Source organism: Amblyomma americanum, chromosome 6 (assembly GCF_052857255.1).
Source record: "Amblyomma americanum isolate KBUSLIRL-KWMA chromosome 6, ASM5285725v1, whole genome shotgun sequence".
In the NCBI taxonomy this organism is placed as follows: Eukaryota; Metazoa; Arthropoda; class Arachnida; order Ixodida; family Ixodidae; genus Amblyomma; species Amblyomma americanum.
The window spans coordinates 108,143,674-108,157,206 of record NC_135502.1 but is presented as its reverse complement, the minus strand read 5'-3'; the positions used below and the strand labels follow the sequence as shown (position 1 = coordinate 108,157,206).

The 13,533-nt window shown below is 47.5% G+C and overlaps 1 protein-coding gene across 1 annotated transcript; it reads right to left on the bottom strand.

Annotated features, from left to right (window-relative positions):
• Positions 1-3,312: 3,312 nt before the first annotated feature.
• LOC144094895 (uncharacterized) lies at positions 3,313-11,150 on the bottom strand. The gene is made up of 3 exons (XM_077628764.1): positions 11,068-11,150; positions 10,523-10,953; positions 3,313-4,628 (listed from the first exon to the last, which is right to left on the bottom strand). Exons 1-3 carry the CDS (start codon positions 11,135-11,137, stop codon positions 4,122-4,124), a joined length of 1,008 nt encoding a protein of 335 aa, XP_077484890.1. The 5' UTR covers positions 11,138-11,150; the 3' UTR covers positions 3,313-4,121.
• Between the last annotated feature and the right edge of the window lie 2,383 nt (positions 11,151-13,533).

Genomic DNA, 13,533 nt, shown 5'->3' with positions numbered 1-13,533 from the left:
GGCGCCTCACCTCAGAGAGAGCCTACGCCTTGGGTCAAATTGAAACAAATATTTTTTTCCAAACCTTGCTAGTTTCCACAAACTCCACTTCACCCAATACCAAAACAACCGCCCTTGCTGCAGCGCTAGTCCGACACACTCATATATCATGGGGGTGCCAGGCCAAGCCGTAACATTTACAGGCACCGGACGCGTTACTCGAGCACCGGGCGGTACAACTGACCAGCGTCACCTTGGTGAGCCAACGAGCGCTCATTCAACTAGTGCGCTCGTCGGCCAAGGCCACTGGGGTCCTGGACTGAGGACTCCAAGCACCAGCTCAGCCAACAGCTTTTTTTTTGGCCATTAATTTTTTTTTCCTCCTGTGCAATACCTCACGCCCATGTCGCGCTGGTGGATTGGCGCAGGCGCCTACTAATGACGAAGCACGACGCCGCGTTTCACATGCCTGACGAGCCTAATCAGCGCTACTTCTGTCTCGGGCAAATAATTGTCGTATGGCAGTGCTTTAATTTCGCTTCCATTCACAGCGCAAAGCCGGACACGGACACGAGGGGAGACACCACAAAGCGCCGACTTCAAGAACGTTTATTGCTGCGCGCAGCGAATACATATAGAGTACAGCGGGCATGCGCAGCCACGAAAAGGAAAGTCATGGAAGACCGGTAGTAGCTTGTTGCCTCGCGGTTGATGCATAAGCCAAACACAAATGGTCAGCAGAACAATAAATGCCCACATCAAGAAATCTGATGAATTTGTTCACAGCAACATCATGCGTCTGGATTAGTGGTTCAAGGCATTTAGAAAACATCGACAAGATACTGAACATATTAGCCTGAACGGACATATCTTGTGCGTTGGTAAAAACAAGAAAATCATCAACATATATGAAACATATTTTCTCGTTTTTACCAACGCACAAAATATGTCCGATCAGGCTAATATGTTCAGTATCTTGTCGATGTTTTCCGAATGCCTTCAACCACTAATCCTGACGCATGAAGCGGCTGTGAACAAATTCATCAGACTTCTTGATCTGGGCATTTATTTTTCTGCTGACCATGTGTGTTGGGCTTATGAACCGTGAGGAAACAAGCCTTTTCTTCCTTTTAGTTCAGCCCACTCAAAACTAGTGAAACGGGCAATTGTAAAGTCTTGCTTTTGCAGTGATCTCACGAAATCATGTGAGCATCGACTGGATTCTGCGTTCTCTAGCCAGGTGACCCGGTTGAGCGGCTCTGGCTAGCCATGTACACTCTTGTTATCGGTTGCCGAGAACATGCTCAAAGAAAGCAGGGAAGTGGCACCAGACAACGGCGGAGCTGACACAGATTGGAGAAAAAATGTGGCGGTACTACCTTACATGCCCACCATCGCCCACCAGCTCGAGAAAATAGGGAAAAGAGCAGGTGTGCATGTGGTGTTTTCCGCACCACAGAAGCTATCAAAACTGTGCAAGAAGGTGAATTCCACCGTTACTGCGAGCAATTCCTGCACTGTTATGCACAGGCAATCTTTTGTAGAGTGCGCGAAAGGCGTAGTCTACGTATGCCTTTGCTCTGTGGCCGAGCCTACATTGGCCAAACGGGCAGATGTCTCAACGAGGGGCTCATAGAACACAGCAATAGTCATCCGGGCATCCCGCTATCTAGGCATACACGGCTGTGATTGCCAACAGTGTAAGGAACGTGGTTTTTTGGGAAGAACAACAATCCTTCATAAGCATTTCAGCGAAACAGCTGGTGAGACCGCCGAAAAAGGATATTACTGTGTCAGCACCCCATCGGTGTTGTTAAGCGATAAGGAGCGTCGTGTCGTAGGAATTTCTAACTAGAGTATTATGCTTTTGTTCTTGTTTGCGCCCTGCCTTTTAGCTTATAGCTTTATGTTGTATTTCTTGTACCTATGATTATGTGTTCCCTCGAGGTTTGGCGCTGCTACCGGTCTTCCATGACTTTCCTTTTAGTTGCTGCGCATGCCCGCTGTGCTATGGCATGTGCATGCATGCTGATAGGGGACGCCAGTGCGCTTTCTCGTTGTCCCCCTTATGTAATGCCTCGATAGAAACCTTTAAGGGTAAAATAAATGATGATGATGATGATGACAAATGCTTCTTCATTTCCGACAGGGAAGGTGTGATTACACCTAAAACGGAATCCCGCGCTCCGTTTACTCATGCCCGTGCCTGTGCACAACAACCAAATAAAATGCTACAAAATAAGGGCCCTGGGCAAATTGTACAGCGCCCACTTGCTGGTTTAACCCAATAGCATTAGCAGCCACCGCGGTGGCTCAGTGGTTATGCATGGTGCTTGGCTGCTGACTCGAAAGACGCGAGTTTGACTCGGCAACGGCGGTCGAATTTCGATGGAGGTGAAATTTTAGAGGCCCGTTTACTGTGCGATGTCAGTGCACGTTAAAGAACCCCGGGTAGTCGAAATTTTCAGAGCCCTCCACTAAGGTGTGCCTTACAGCCTGAGTCGATTTGGGGCGTTAAACCGCCATAAACCATAGACCAATAGCACTAACATTGGATAATGGTTGAGCACGATAGTTCTCGGTTGCAACATCCGTTAGCTACCCTGTAGCGGAGAGAATACACAGTACAGACGCATCTGTAAATGAATTGTGGGATTTAATGTCCCAATGCAGCACACGGGCTATGAGGAACGCCGTAGTGGAGGGCTCCGTATTAATTTAAACCTCCCAGGCCTGCTCTGACACAACACAACACAAGGGTGTTTTCGTATTTCGCCTTTATCGAAATACCGTCGCTGAGGTCGGGATCGAACCCGCGACCATGGCCAACATCCTTGGACAAATATTTTGAATATTGCAAAACTTGAAGGTATTGTCATCGAAATATTAAAGTTAATAGTTCATTCTTGCAATGTGTAGCAAAATATTTCCAATATCGCAGTTAATACTGGCATAGAAACAGCTGGGGAGCGCTTTTGAAAGTAGCAAAAACAATAGCAAAAATGGAAGCCTTCAGACGGAAAATCCGCGTATATATGGATTGTCATAGTAAAACCTTACAATAAATAAAAAAATATCCGTTCATAAATTGGTTTCCATTCAAAAATGTTTTTTTCCAGAATTGTTTGAGCAGCGTAACGCCAAAAACCACTGAGCCATCGCGGCAGGCCTACTAGTTCACTCAGCCCAAAGCATACCTAATCTTCATTGCAGAAGAAAAAAAATTCTGCATACGTTTTAATGCCTCTTCATATCAAACTTTTCTGGAACACTTATAATGTGCAATAATGTTGCGAATATTTTCCGCAAGACATCGCAAAAATTTTCAACAGATTACATCTGTGCGAGATTTATTAAATGTCTGCGTGGCCGCAGTTTGCTGGCGTCGGGCAGATACAACCATCGTTGGAGCAGTTTATTGCGAGATGATGCGGCGAGCAGATTTATACAGAAGGTACCGGTGGTGTCTAAGCAGTTGCCAAAAACACGCATTTTCGCCTCCTTGGGTATATAAAGGCCGTAAACAAAACTGACCTTGCCTTTTCTTCTTGTCACTACACCGAAGCATTTGAATATGGATACGTTTCGTAGTGTCAGTCACGACCAATGTTAAACAGTCACACGAAGTATATCAATTTCCATCTGATAATGACATATGGGTCCGCATAGCTAAGATGCAGATGCAGCGCAGGCCACATTGCGGGCACGTTTTTGGACATAGGTATTCTGAGCGTGTAACAATTCGAACGGGTGCTTTTCATGTCGACCGGCGCTTTATTCGGAGGAATTCTTTCTTCGCCGGCGCTCGCTACTCATGTCGGGAGGAGGCTGATACGGGATACGTTCGCCGGGGGGGCATCTAGTACTTCCTGCCTTAGGCCATCGGTTACAAGGAGTCAAATTTTGTCCTCTATCCACGGTGCCCGTAAACCGTCGCTCGTTAACGTAAGTTTCTTGCTTTTCCTTCCGGGTACGCTGAGAACCACCGTGGCAACGGCTACAGCACGACAAATTCATGACGTCAACGATAAAACGATGTATTGGTCTTGTCGCTTGTCCAATATCTTCCCACCGCCTTCTTGTCCAGGCCACTAACGCCCGCGGACGCACCGTCGTGGGCACATGCCCAGCCGCGGTGCGATTCACGCGACAAGATGATTCGTTGCCTGCCAATCCTGCTGGGTCGCCGCAGTCGTCGTCGTCGTGGCGTCGCTGCTGGCAGCGGTCGTGCTGTTGAGGGAGAACGACAACGGAATGGGTGGCTCGGAAGGCGGCGGAGGCGGTAGTCCCAGTGGGAGGCCCCTAGCGTCTGCAGACCCGGCGACCTCGGGCAGGCTGTTCGGGAGCACAAGGCGCACGCCCCAGTTGTTCTGGCGCCACTGGATGAGCGCCTGGTGGTGGTGGCGCACCATGAGGTAGATGTCGGCGACGCAGATGAGGCCCGCAAGCAGCACGATGATGCTGATGAGTATGCAGCCGAGCACCGACGAGATGCCACTGAGGATCTCGACCGCCGACAGCCACGCGGACACCAGCAGCATGACGGCGCCAAAGAGGGACAGCGACATGTCCACGAGGATGTACCAGCGGTTAACCTGACTGCTCGGGTCGCGGAGCCAATCCAGGACGCCTTTGGGAGTCCGCTCAACCTGCGCAGTGGTCGCGCTCGTTTCGGCAGCAGTTTTCAAGTAACGCGAACGAAACTCGTAACAAAATCAGCGTCAAATTGCAGGTGAACAGGGCAACTGGAAAGGCAAAACCTTCAGCCGGTAGAAAACAAATGCCGGTAGCGTCATTGCACTTTTGATGTGCCGGCGGTAGGTCTTCATACTTCTGAAGTGAAAATGACCTGCGCTAGTTTTCAGTCTACGTTTACAGAGATTTCGTTTTCTGTATGGTTTCCGATCTTCTTGCCCACATTTATGTAACGCTAGTAGTGCGAGGACATGAAAAAGGACATTGCGAGATCATCCTAGAAAATCTAGATTGTACAAACAGGACTTAATTTCATTGTGTGGTTACTTTCCTTGGGCACGAACCAACAAAAACACAGCTGCGGGGAAAGGTGTGCTGTCAGAGCTCACGTGCATTCTGAGCTGTGCCACGAATGTCGAGTAAGCTACTTCGGCTAAATCCACCAATCAGAACACTGCTGCCACAGAGAAGTGGCAGTACAGCTGCGCCCAGAGGGGCAAACATGAAAAGGTGTATAGCAAGTATTATGCTAAACTTAACGACACACATATTCACTAGAGGCACAGTTCAAGTGCAAAAAATAAATTCACATTCTTAACCCAAATTAGTCTGCACAGGAGTAAAAGGGAGTGAGCAGTTCTCTTCCGCACTCGTTTTTAGGAGCAGGGTACGGCACTGCCTAAACACTGGGTTTATTTTCATCACTAAAAATACGGAATGCTTACGGTTGGTAAAAAAAATTACCTGTACAAAACATGCTAAGTTCCAGCAGTTGCGAAGCTTTTATCAGTAATTTCAATTGAGGTGTCGATAGACACCTTTAGCATACCGTGTTACCGTTACCGTGACCAGAGTACGGGAATCCCGCCCACCGGCAGTAAGCATGCGCTGATTGGTCCCGATGCGGAAGGCTTGGGGTCGCTGCCAGGTACCTGGCGCCATATGGCCGCATCTAGGTGATCTGCGCATGCGCCGGGACGGCGCGCGGGCTCCCGGTACCACGGTGACGGTAATGGTAACACGGTAAACGGTATGCTAAAAGTGTCTATTGTTAATCTCAAGACCTCCGATATGCCAAGAGTAACCATTCCGTATATTCAGTGATCGAAATCTACTCCTGAGCTTGAGCATCATACCCTGCCCTTAAACGAAAGTGCGCTAGGGGGCAGCTTAACCCTTTTTACTCCCACACAAGCTAAGCCGCATCAATAGCGCATGCGCAATTGCTGCAAAACTGCATTCCACCGAGTGCCTATGGAAACCTCAGTGTTTAGCCAGGGCTGTCTTCTTTTTCGTCATAGGACTAATCACATTCGTCCAAGCTTACCTCGATAGATTCATAGCCTACCCTCGTATTTACGTGGTCACCTATGCAGTGTATATTTTTATGCACAAGGATGGTCTTTGCTGCTATGGAAGGAATGTTTGAATCTGAACTGTTATGCAGGTGAGATCTGCAGAGCGGACGCTGAAGTGAGTGAAAATCTAGCTTGCCAGGCTTAGAATGATTTCAACATTAAAACCTAGGCATGCCAGTCAGAATCTCTAGGGTCATTTCTTATAGGGCTCTCCTGCTCTCACATCCAAAGGAAAGCACCGATCTACGACGGTCATGGAGGTAGGCTGACAGGACGTTGCCTCCCTGTAATGTGATGCCGTGAGAAAAAGCCCTCGTAGGCCTGTCAAGCTCTCGTTTAAAAAGACATACAACAAAGAACGGAGATCCTCAAAAACAAAAGATTCACGAGGCGGTTTTAGTTTTCAGACAATACCATAAAAGCAGAAAGTTATGCATAATCCAGGCTGTCGTTTGACTGAAAGTGAGAAACAGATTGCAACTATGGAAAACCAGTCCATTCTGCAAGCTGATTTTTATACACCCGCAGCGAGCAGTTTATGTAGAGCAGTACAGCGAAAAACACTCAGCGCTGTTATGGCACGCAGCTTGCAAAAGACACATTAAGCCTGATTAAGTGTGTGTCCTTTAATCAGCTAGTGCATCGTTTAAGATCGATAAATACGCCCAGGGTGCAAAGAAATTAAATGTCGTCGCTAAGTGGTGGTTAGTGCACGCAGCACAATTACTACTCTCCCATTACTGAGTTTTTTTTTCTACAAGAATTTAGAACTCAAGTTCTTTTCCCAGCATTGACACATAGCTATATCTTTCGCGCATCTATAAAAAAAATATAGTATGGGCGGTCAGAATATCGCTACAGTTCTATCTCATTTAAGGAGGACGCAGCTTTCAGCAAAACTTGCTTTTTTTTATTTCTTGATGTATTCACATTAAATTTTCTGACCACATTAGAAATAATTTTATGACCACTCTCATGAAATATCACTGCTATATCTCCAGAAAATTTTTTTATATCTATTTTTCATCTGAATCTTGTGAAAACGCCGCAGAGTTAATAAAATCCGCCAGAAGGCTGGTTCAACATTCAGTGCTTCCTACTAATGTGCCACAGGTCAAGACATTCTTTCAATTTTTCCTTTAATCACAAATTTTGGTTTTGAATTTTTGCGATGCTGTGTCCGGTGACATATCTGGAGTGAGAATAAAATTTCATGCAACAAATTTAAAGTTCACAAGCTTGAAAACCAACCATGCATTCGCCTGCACTATGGTATTTGGAGGACAGAAAAACAAACGGGGTCAACATAGATAAAACGGTCGCTAAGAATTCTGTGCCGAAAGGCGAATATCCAGGCAGGAAATCATAACGGAGAAAAACGCGTCTAATGTTCGAGCGTTTCCCTGCAATGCACAGCCACGACGGTTCACGAAACAATTTTTTTTTTTTTTTTGGGGGGGGGGGGGTACTTGCCATGTCGGTTTCAGGAATTAAACTTCGGGATAGCCGAAAGAAAACGAGGCTTGCAAGCAGCTACAACAGTTACAAAAAAAAATCAGGTTTTGGCCGTTTTTCTGGATTTCAAATCCGAGTACCCCCTTAAGCCCACGAAAGATGCAATTGTATGGTGAGCATGAAATGTTCTCTGTCTACCTGTTTTCTAAATATCTAGCGGAATAACTAATCCCTCCTTGGTGAGCCTGTTTCTACTTTCGATCAGAGCTTCAGTGATTACAAAAAGGACAAACACAATATGAAAGGGAATGAATGGCCAGTGCAAGCTTCAGAGAAGTTGGCGCTAGGTGCGCCGCCTACGAACAGAAACCGTCCAGCTTCAAACTTTTCAGTGTATCTCCTGCTGCGCTGTACGACAACAACTGCAGGTGTGCCTTAATCGGCATGACTGGTGCTTGAGTGCACCAAATGCGGGTAAATATATGTCTGCACAATTCTCTGCACAAAAATCAGTGCAAACAAAGCCAAGGAACAGAAAAAAATGCTCGCGCAGACGGAGAAGGCATCATCGTCGTCAACATCATCCTTAGTACAACTAAACATATTGGTCACATATATCTCTAATTAACTTTGCCTTGTGCCAGCTGCCACTGTCTTCTGCAAAGAAAACAAAACTTCCTATCTCATCCGCCCACCTGACTTCCTGACTGCCTGCCGCCCCTGCTCCGCTTACATTCTCGTAGAATCTAGCCAGTTAACCTTAACAATCATCGGTTATATTGCCTTCGCATTACATGCTCTGCCCGAACCCGTACCTTCTTGTTCATGTTGTCTAGGATGCCATTAACTCGCGTTTGTTCCCTGACCAACTGTGCTCTCTTCCTGTCTCTTAACGTTACATCTTTAATTTTCCTTCTCATATAGCTCGATCGGTGGTCCTCAGTTCATGTTGAACCCTTTTCATTATCCTCCATGTTTCTGCCCATAGGTGACTACCGGTAAGACACAGCTGTTATATACTTATGCCTAGAGGGATACATAGAAACTACATTCACGAACCGAGAGTACCTGCCAAAATGCACTCCACTCCATTCTTGTTCTCCTTAGTTATATCCCTGTCGTGGTCCGGAACTTTGGTCACTACCTGCCCTAAGTAGATGCATTCCATTACCACTTTGCAAACACTTCGCTGCCTATCGAAAACGGCTGTTCCCTTCCGAGGTTGTTGAACATTAGTTTTCTGCATTTTACTTTTAGATCCACCGTTCTGCTTTTCCTGTCTAGATAAATGGTCATGCTCTGCAGTTCGTTCCCTCCGTTAACTATCTGGCACGCTATGTACACAGCAGTGTGCAAAACAAACCCGTAGCTTTTTCTGACAGTGGGCTGCACCTAGGTGCGATTTCTTTGTTTCAGGTGAATTTCGCATCCTTCATGTCGCAAATAAGCTGTTTTTTTTTATGCAACGCAGCGTATTTAGCTAATATTTTGCAAAACAGTGAGCGGGGTAGCACGTCGTCCGCCATTTTCTTGCAGGCATATCTCGCCACCACCGGTAGCATCATATTTTTTTCGCAATTTCAAGCGTAATGTGCTCTTTCTAAAGTTATGACGTTTTGTACGAAATTTTGTTTTGTACAAAACTGCGCTCTCACTTTACTCATTGCCGATTCCAAGTCTTCACAGAAGCTGTCGGAAATCTGTTCAACGTGGCTGAATTTTGGCGCGTAGGCTTGTACTACCTTCAATTTTATACCTATAATTAAGCTTAATTATGCCAAAAGCCACCGCTGTGGTTAGCTATATCCTTATCGACCAGGGGTGCCACACTTGGTTCTCGCCCCTCCGTTAAACCATGATAGCATAGTACGTGCCCACCTTTAGCACTTTATATACTTTATAGTCCCTCCTAACCTCACTAAGCCCCATGACGCCCCATTTAAATCCATCTAGTTCCTCAAATAGCACTGCTAGGATAGTCTCACTGGATAAATCTTTAGCGTTAAACGTTGACAGGTTCAGTTTCCAATGCCGGGCAGCCCGGAGCCATAGGTTCCTAGCAGACTCCGTTGAGTCCCAGGTGCGAACGCCGCTTTGGTCAGCTGCTCGCAGCCGCTGGGAACTTAGGATTTAAGGTTAATTAATGTGTTCATATAGAAGACGGTGGCCAGCTACAACACCTAGACGGACATATCCTGTTTTGGTAAAATGAAATGCCTGCCTTTAAAACCTGCAGACTTTTGACCGTCGCGGTACGAAGAAATGAGGACATTTTTCTTTCCCGCACACAAACCGGCTGAACCATAGAGCCCCAGACGGCTCAATCGCGAAAGCCTTTACGGTCCAGTCATATGCCTGCACAACCATACTAAGGGCTAGCGGTTGAAATCGAGCGGCTTCTCACTGCAAAAGGCGCCGTTGCCACATACCCGAGTCCCACGCATGTGATCGCTGTTTAACTTAGACCTTCTGGTACTGCTTAAGAGCATTTAACCATAGTTTAGTTTGTCACAATAGCTGCAAAATAGGCCGAAAATGTGCGCATCGCTTTTTCTCATATCTTTTTCTGGCCAGCAATCAATTTGCGCAACTGCCGTGCCGTTGGAGACTAGAGTCGCGCCTTGTCAACTCAGAACACAGTTGCTTCAGCATACACTCATTGAGTTTCTATTACAAACGACTGAAATGGCTCTCACGGGTTTCTATTTCTGGCCGCGAATGGTGAGAAGCGTCGATTGATTGTTTCTGCCGCCTGTCCTAGCTGAAGGCTTCAGATAATACAATATATACCTGCCATGGCACGCAGTGAGTGCTACTGACATGTCCATCGGGTACGCATAGATGTCCAAGCAGACCCTGTGGAATTATTCGAACAGTTCCGGAGAGCAGGTGCTACCGTTTCCACCATTCTTGCGCCAGGTGCACACAACAATGCAGCAAGCAATATGGCGACGCCCAAGGAGCACTTATTGGAACAGGATTACACATGCTCAACGATACCCTGTCAGTGTGGGCGAGGTCGAGCGGTTCGTTACCTTGAACTGGTATGAGCAGATGTTGCACTCGTCCGTGTTCCTACGCGAGAGCCACTCCTCGAGGCACTCCTTGTGGACGAGTCCGATGGTGCCGCGGCAGTTGCAGGGCGACAGCAGACTGCCGGCGCGGGAGCCGCGAAAGCAAATGCGGCACATTCCCGATTCGGCCATGCTGGATGACTCGTCCGCATGGTCAGAGCCATCCTGCGTGCTGTTGGCGCGCCCGCCAACCGCCGCGGGACGCGACGAGTCCTGCTCGGGCTGCCCTTCCGACCACGCCATGGCCTCCCCAGTTCTCACCCCAGCCGCCGCATCCCCCTTCCGCCGCCCCCGGCGTTCCTTCAACCCTGCTCTCAGCCTCGTCCTCTTCCTCTTCGCCGGACTGGAACTGTTTGCGTCCACAATCTTCGTCCCTGCCCCTGGAAGCTTGCCTCCACCGCCACATGGTTAAATACTGTTATCTCCTCGATAGATTTGAAACCAGGAGTTTGCAAGACACAACGACAAAGAACTTCATGCAATGGCTGTAGGTACTTCGGACTTACCTGGTACATTTTTAGTGCGTAAGGACTTAAGCCCGAACTCAGCGATTTTGCCGGTCTTTGTCTGAAGCATGCTCGACCTTGAAGCCACCTAGGTGGTCGCTCTAAGCGGCAGGTGGGCCACTTAGGGCACGTGACTTTTTGACGTCATCACAAACTCTCCACAGTGGCAGGGGGTAGTTCAGTTAATGATTGGTCGCAGGAGGTGAGCGCATCGACAGTATCACCGGCCGTCGCGCACTTACACGGTCACAATGTGCAATGATCCTCCTCGCGCGCATTGGCTGCGTGTGGCCCGAGGAACGACGGGTGCGTCACGGAATCGCGACGAGTGATGTGTGTGACGGATGCAGTGCAGTGGAAACACTAGAACACCTGCTCCTTCACTGTGCCGCGTTCGCCGATGCTCGTCGCAATATGCTCGCGGCCTATAGGGCGCAGGGCATACTACCAGACTCCATCAAGACGCTATTGTGGCCGCAGGGCAGTGCGCGCACTCGTGAGCGAACTTTGGTGAGCCTCTGTGCATTCCTCGAACACACTGGCTTGACGTCCCGTCTGTTCTCCGTCAAGTAGTTACACGCAGTGACCGAACGCTCCGCGAGTTCTACCTTGAACGATTAATAACTGGACGCCCCACTCCAGTTGTAACCTACACAGTGCTGTGCGCGTGTGTTTTAATTCCTCTAAAATGAACTAATCACGCGCACAACCTGGACACATTTCTTATTAACCAAATTGAACAGTGGTGCGCAGATTGGCTTATGACCCTCAACCTTAGCAAATGCAAGCTTCTTTCCATCACCCGTCGCAAAAAGACTCATGCCTTCCAATACAAAATCGCTAACGAGTCCGTAGAATCTGTATCATCTTTCAAATACTTAGGCGTCACATTATCTAATGACCTAACATGGAATGCACATGTTACTAACGTGATATCATCGGCTAACAAAACTCTGGGATTTCTTAAACGTCACCTTCGCCTCACCTCACATCACGTGAAATTGCTCGCCTACAAGTCACTCATTAGACCTAAACTTGAATATGCATCCGCCATATGGGACCCGCATCATATTAACCTCGTAAACGATCTAGAAGCCGTTCAAAACCGCGCTACAAGGTTCATTCATTCTTCTTACTCCTACGACGTCAGTGTTTCAGCCTTAAAAACCAAATCAGCACTATCGCCTCTTTCCGTTCGTCGTCGCATAGCCACGCTATCACTGTACCACAAGTTCTTTTACTCATCACTTAACCGTGCCCCTTACGTCACGCCAGCATCATACATTTCTCATCGCACTAGCCACACGCTTCAAGTTTTTCGCCCACGTGCCCGAACTGTTACTTTTTCAGCCTCCTTCTTCCCACGTGCAGCTAAAGATTGGAACGGCCTTCTCCAGCATATCGTCGACATCACCTGTCCTTCATCATTTGCAAGCAATCTAAACAACATTTTTTTGTTCATGATCACTAGTGGCATTGTTTTGTGCCTTTTCTGCTAATCCCACCCCTTATGTAATACCCCGCGAGGGGTCTTTAAGGTAATAAAATGAAATGAAATGAAATAGTTTGTACATATTACTTCTCCTCCTATCCTCTCTTTCTTTCCCCTCACCTCTTTCATTTCATTTCTCCATTCTGTCTGCTATCCTTTATTTCCGCTGCCCCAGCTCAGGTGCTTCAGTATCGATTGCCGATGCCGGGGCTAGCAAAAATCTTTTCCTTCCTTTTTACTATTATTTTAATAAAAAAACCACTACCTCCACCTTACGCAGTGCATCGCATCTTTGTTACAGTTCTGCATTTCCTCTACTTCGTACATATACAACCTACCCTTTTAGTAAGAACCCTTTTACGATGTACCCTTTTAGGATGGGGCGTTTCTAGTGAGCACTACGTCATCGTGACAATCATCATCTGTGAGACTGTACCATTGAGAGAAAGGAATCAGGCCAACGACATGCCCAGCTCTACCCTTGTATAATTCGCTAGAAGACTGAAATAGTAATGAAAGTTTCAAGGAATCTTCCATTGGTCATCAAGTAACCCTAAAAGAGCTCTATGTGAGAAAATCTCCTGGCGACAGCAATACACCTGCGAAGACGCTCGAGGCAGCCAAAACGAAGAGGTCGAAGCAGAGCCGCGGCGCGTTCATGGCTTGAGCGCCACGAGCTTGAAGAACACAGCGACCGTCGAGTCAACGTCCGTACAGTCCCGTCCCTCCTTTCCAAAAGGTACGGCCCCTAGCACCATTCTCGCGTTACTAGCGGAAATTTCTCTGTCACCCCAGCTGAGTAACGAATGCGTCAGCAATTTTGGGGTCGCCTGCCTTCGTTCTGATTTCTTGAAAGCTAACTGGAGTGCAGGCAGTACGTAAGCCTAACTCTATGTCGTTATGGGATGCATCGCGTCCTGGTATTTAGTTGCACTTCTAACCATGCACTGTACCGTGCGCTGCACACCGTTATC

What these genes read in the sequence shown, in the direction of transcription:
- LOC144094895 (XM_077628764.1), bottom strand. Translation starts at nt 11,137, where the DNA reads ATGCTTCAGACAAAGACCGGCAAAATCGCTGAGTTCGGGCTTAAGTCC. An exon ending in ACGCACTAAAAATGTACCAG is followed by an intron (nt 10,954 to 11,067) that starts GTAAGTCCGAAG and finishes GTGGCGGTGGAG; the next exon opens with GCAAGCTTCCAGGGGCAGGG. An exon ending in TCTGCTCATACCAGTTCAAG is followed by an intron (nt 4,629 to 10,522) that starts GTAACGAACCGC and finishes ACCACTGCGCAG; the next exon opens with GTTGAGCGGACTCCCAAAGG.